The following is a 3,015-nucleotide window of genomic DNA, read 5'->3' as shown; positions in this document are numbered from 1 at the left end:
CCCTGGCAGGGCCTAATGGGGGTCCAGGAGAGCTGGAGAGGGACTTGGGACAAGGCATGGAGGGACAGGACTCAGGGAAGGGCTTCAAGCTGAAAGAGGATAAGTTTAGCTGGGATATTGGGAAGGAATTCCTGGCTGTGAGGGTGGGGAGGCCCTGGCACAGATTTCCCAGAGAAGCTGTGGCTGCCCCTGGATCCCTGGAAGTGTCCAAGGCCAGGTTGGAGCAACGTGGGCTAGTGGAAGGTGTCCCTGCCCATGGCAGGGGTGGAATGGGATGATCCGTAAGATCCCATCCATTCTATTATTCCATAATTTCCCTCAGCTGCCCAGGGCAGGGGTGGATCCCCATCCCTGGAGGGATTTCAGATCCCTGTGGATGTGGCACTTGGGGACACAGGGCAGTGGTGGCCTCAGCACTGCTGCATTTGATGATATTAGAGGCTTTTCCAAGCTAAATGGTTCCATGATTCCTTGATTTTAGCTGCTTTTGTGGCTCCTGATGCCAATTTTCCCCCTTGCCCCCAGGATCCGGGACATCCCGGACGTGTCTCATTGCTCCGGGCTCTTCCCTGTTTTCCCCGGGGAGATTTCACCTCTTTGTGCTTTTCCCTGTTTTTCCCCAGGGAGATCAAACTGCGGAATTACGAGCCCGAGGATGAGGAGCTGAAGAAGAGGAAGCTGCCCCCGGGAAAACCGGCCTCAGGTGGGAACAAACGGGAGCAAAGGCTTGGGAAGCTCCTGTCGCTCCAGGGGGGAAGATCCAGAGGGCTGTGTCCCGGTGGGAGGTCCTTGGAGCCCTGGGGGGGGTTGGAATGTCTGAGCCCCCGTTGCATCATCATCATCCTCACACCCTGCATTGCACAACCTGGGGGGGGGGAGCAATTCCAGCCATTCCAGCCCCTCGGGAGCCTCCCTGGAGGATCCTCAAGGAGATTCCGGCTGGTTTTTGTTGGACTTATCCTTAAACAAATATTAGTCCAGGGCGTCCAGGCTGGGATTTCCCAGCTCGGAACCTCCACCTCCTTCCAGAAGGGGAAGTGAAGGGTAGAAAAGTTTCCCTTGATCTTGGACCGTGGAGTCCTCCTGGAATAGATCCCTTTAAAAATGCCCGGAATCAAAAGGTGCCTTTGGAAGCTCCGAGCTGGGGGGGGTGGGAATGCTGGCACTGCATTTTCCTCAGCCCTTTGGAAAAGCTTCCAACCTCCTCTGAATGTCACAAGAAGGGCACGGAGGGGCTGGAGCGTGTGCAGGGAAGGGAAGGGAGCTGGGAATGGAGCTGGGAAGGGGCTGGAGCAGCAGGAGCAGCTGAGGGAGCTGGGGGGGCTCAGCCTGGAGAAAAGGAGGCTCAGGGGGGACCTTCTGGCTCCCTGGAATTCCCAGGAAGGAGCGGGGAGCCGGGGGGGGGGTCGGGCTCTGCTCCCAGGGAACAAGGGACAGGAGGAGAGGGAACGGCCTCAGGCTGTGCCAGGGGAGGGTCAGGTGGGATATGGGGAAAATTCCTCCTGGAGTCCCACCCCTGGAGGGATTTCCAAGCCCTGGGGATGTGGCACTTGGGGACATGGGCAGTGTGGCCTTGGCAGTGCTGGGAATGGTTGGATGATCCCAGAGGGCTTTTCCAACCTCAGTGATTCCAGGCCTCTCTGGAGTGGGATTGACCCCTCAAGGATGTGCTCCTGGAGCTGCCCCCTTTCCTTGCTCAGCTGAGGGACAGGGAGCTGTTTTCCACACCTTTTCCCATTATCCCTGAGATCTGCAGACCTTTCTGCAGGGCTGGGCTCCTCCAAACTGTCTCAGACCTTGTACCCGAGTCAGGGGGAGTCCAATTCCAGAGCCCTGGAGCAGCTGATCCCTGCAGGGATTCCGGGAAGAGGCCTCAGACCCCGCAGGCTCTTTTGCTGCCGACGCTGTTGGTGGTGTTGCGTCATTCCCGGAGGATTTTTGGGAGTCTCCGCAGGGTTTGGGTGGCGGAGGGACACCGTCCCCACCTGCCCTCACGTGTTCTTAAGGCAGAAATGTGGGAACGGGGTTTTCCCAAAGCTTTCGGGAGCCGATCCCGGGGCTCTGGTGGGATCGATTCCCGGGGCTCTGCTGGGATCGATTCCCGGGGCTCTGCTGGGATCGATTCCCGGGGCTCTGCTGGGATCGATTCCCGGTGTCCCGACGCTGATCCTGTTTCTCCCTCTAGTGGAGGACACGGTGAAGGAGCAGCTGGAAGCTGCCAAGCCCGAGCCCATCATCGATGAGGTGGTAGGTAATTCCCGAGGCATTCCCTGCCGTGTCCAGGCTCTATCCCTGCCTTCCCCTTCTCACTGGATGTCTCCTCTTCCTCCTTAGGATCTGGCAAACCTGGCTCCCAGGAAACCGGACTGGTGAGTGCCTGCGGAGCGCTGGGAGAGGCTGCTGGAGTCAGCGCTTCCAACGCCTCGGGATCGTCCCAGTGGGGTTGGAAGTGCCGGAAATATCCGGGAGAACCTGATCTGGGGATTAAAAGTGCCAGGAAAACATAGTGGAAGGTGTCCCAGCCCACCTGTGCCAGGATCCTGGGATGGGCTGATCCAGGGGTGATCCAGGTGCCAGGTTCCTGTGCCAGGATCTGGGATGGGCTGATCCAGGGCTGATCCAGATTCTCTGTGCCAGGATCCTGGGATGGGCTGATCCAGGTTCCCTGTGCCAGATTCCTGGGATGGGCTGATCCAGGTTCCCTGTGCCAGGATCCTGGAATGGAGTGATCCATGTTCCCTGTACCAGGATCCTGGGATGGGCTGATCCAAGGCTAATCCAGGTTCCCTGTTCCAGGTTCCTGGGATGGGCTGGTCCAGATTCCCTGTGCCAGGATCCTGGGATGAGCTGATCCAGGGCTGATCCATGTTCCCTGTCCCAGGATCCTGGAATGGAGTGATCCAGGTTCCCTGTGCCAGGATCCTGGGATGGGCTGATCCAGGGCTGATCCAGAGGTGTTGGAATGAGATGACCTTTAAGGTCCCTTCCATCCCAAACCATTCTGGAATTCTATGA

The 3,015-nt window shown here is 58.4% G+C and overlaps 1 protein-coding gene across 1 annotated transcript in view; it reads left to right on the top strand.

The window, feature by feature from the left end:
• Positions 1-3,015, top strand: part of CCDC12 (coiled-coil domain containing 12) — a 13,867-nt gene that overhangs the window by 9,383 nt on the left and 1,469 nt on the right. The window contains exons 3-5 of the mRNA XM_017830066.1: positions 624-703; positions 2,186-2,247; positions 2,335-2,369. Coding sequence (XP_017685555.1) covers positions 624-703; positions 2,186-2,247; positions 2,335-2,369 — 177 coding nt within the window. The remainder of the gene's footprint in view (positions 1-623; positions 704-2,185; positions 2,248-2,334; positions 2,370-3,015) is intronic.

The sequence above is a fragment of the Lepidothrix coronata genome, unplaced genomic scaffold, assembly GCF_001604755.1.
Source record: "Lepidothrix coronata isolate B3197 unplaced genomic scaffold, Lepidothrix_coronata-1.0 Scaffold173, whole genome shotgun sequence".
Taxonomy (NCBI): domain Eukaryota; kingdom Metazoa; phylum Chordata; class Aves; order Passeriformes; family Pipridae; genus Lepidothrix; species Lepidothrix coronata.
This window is presented reverse-complemented; position numbering and strand designations above follow the sequence as displayed.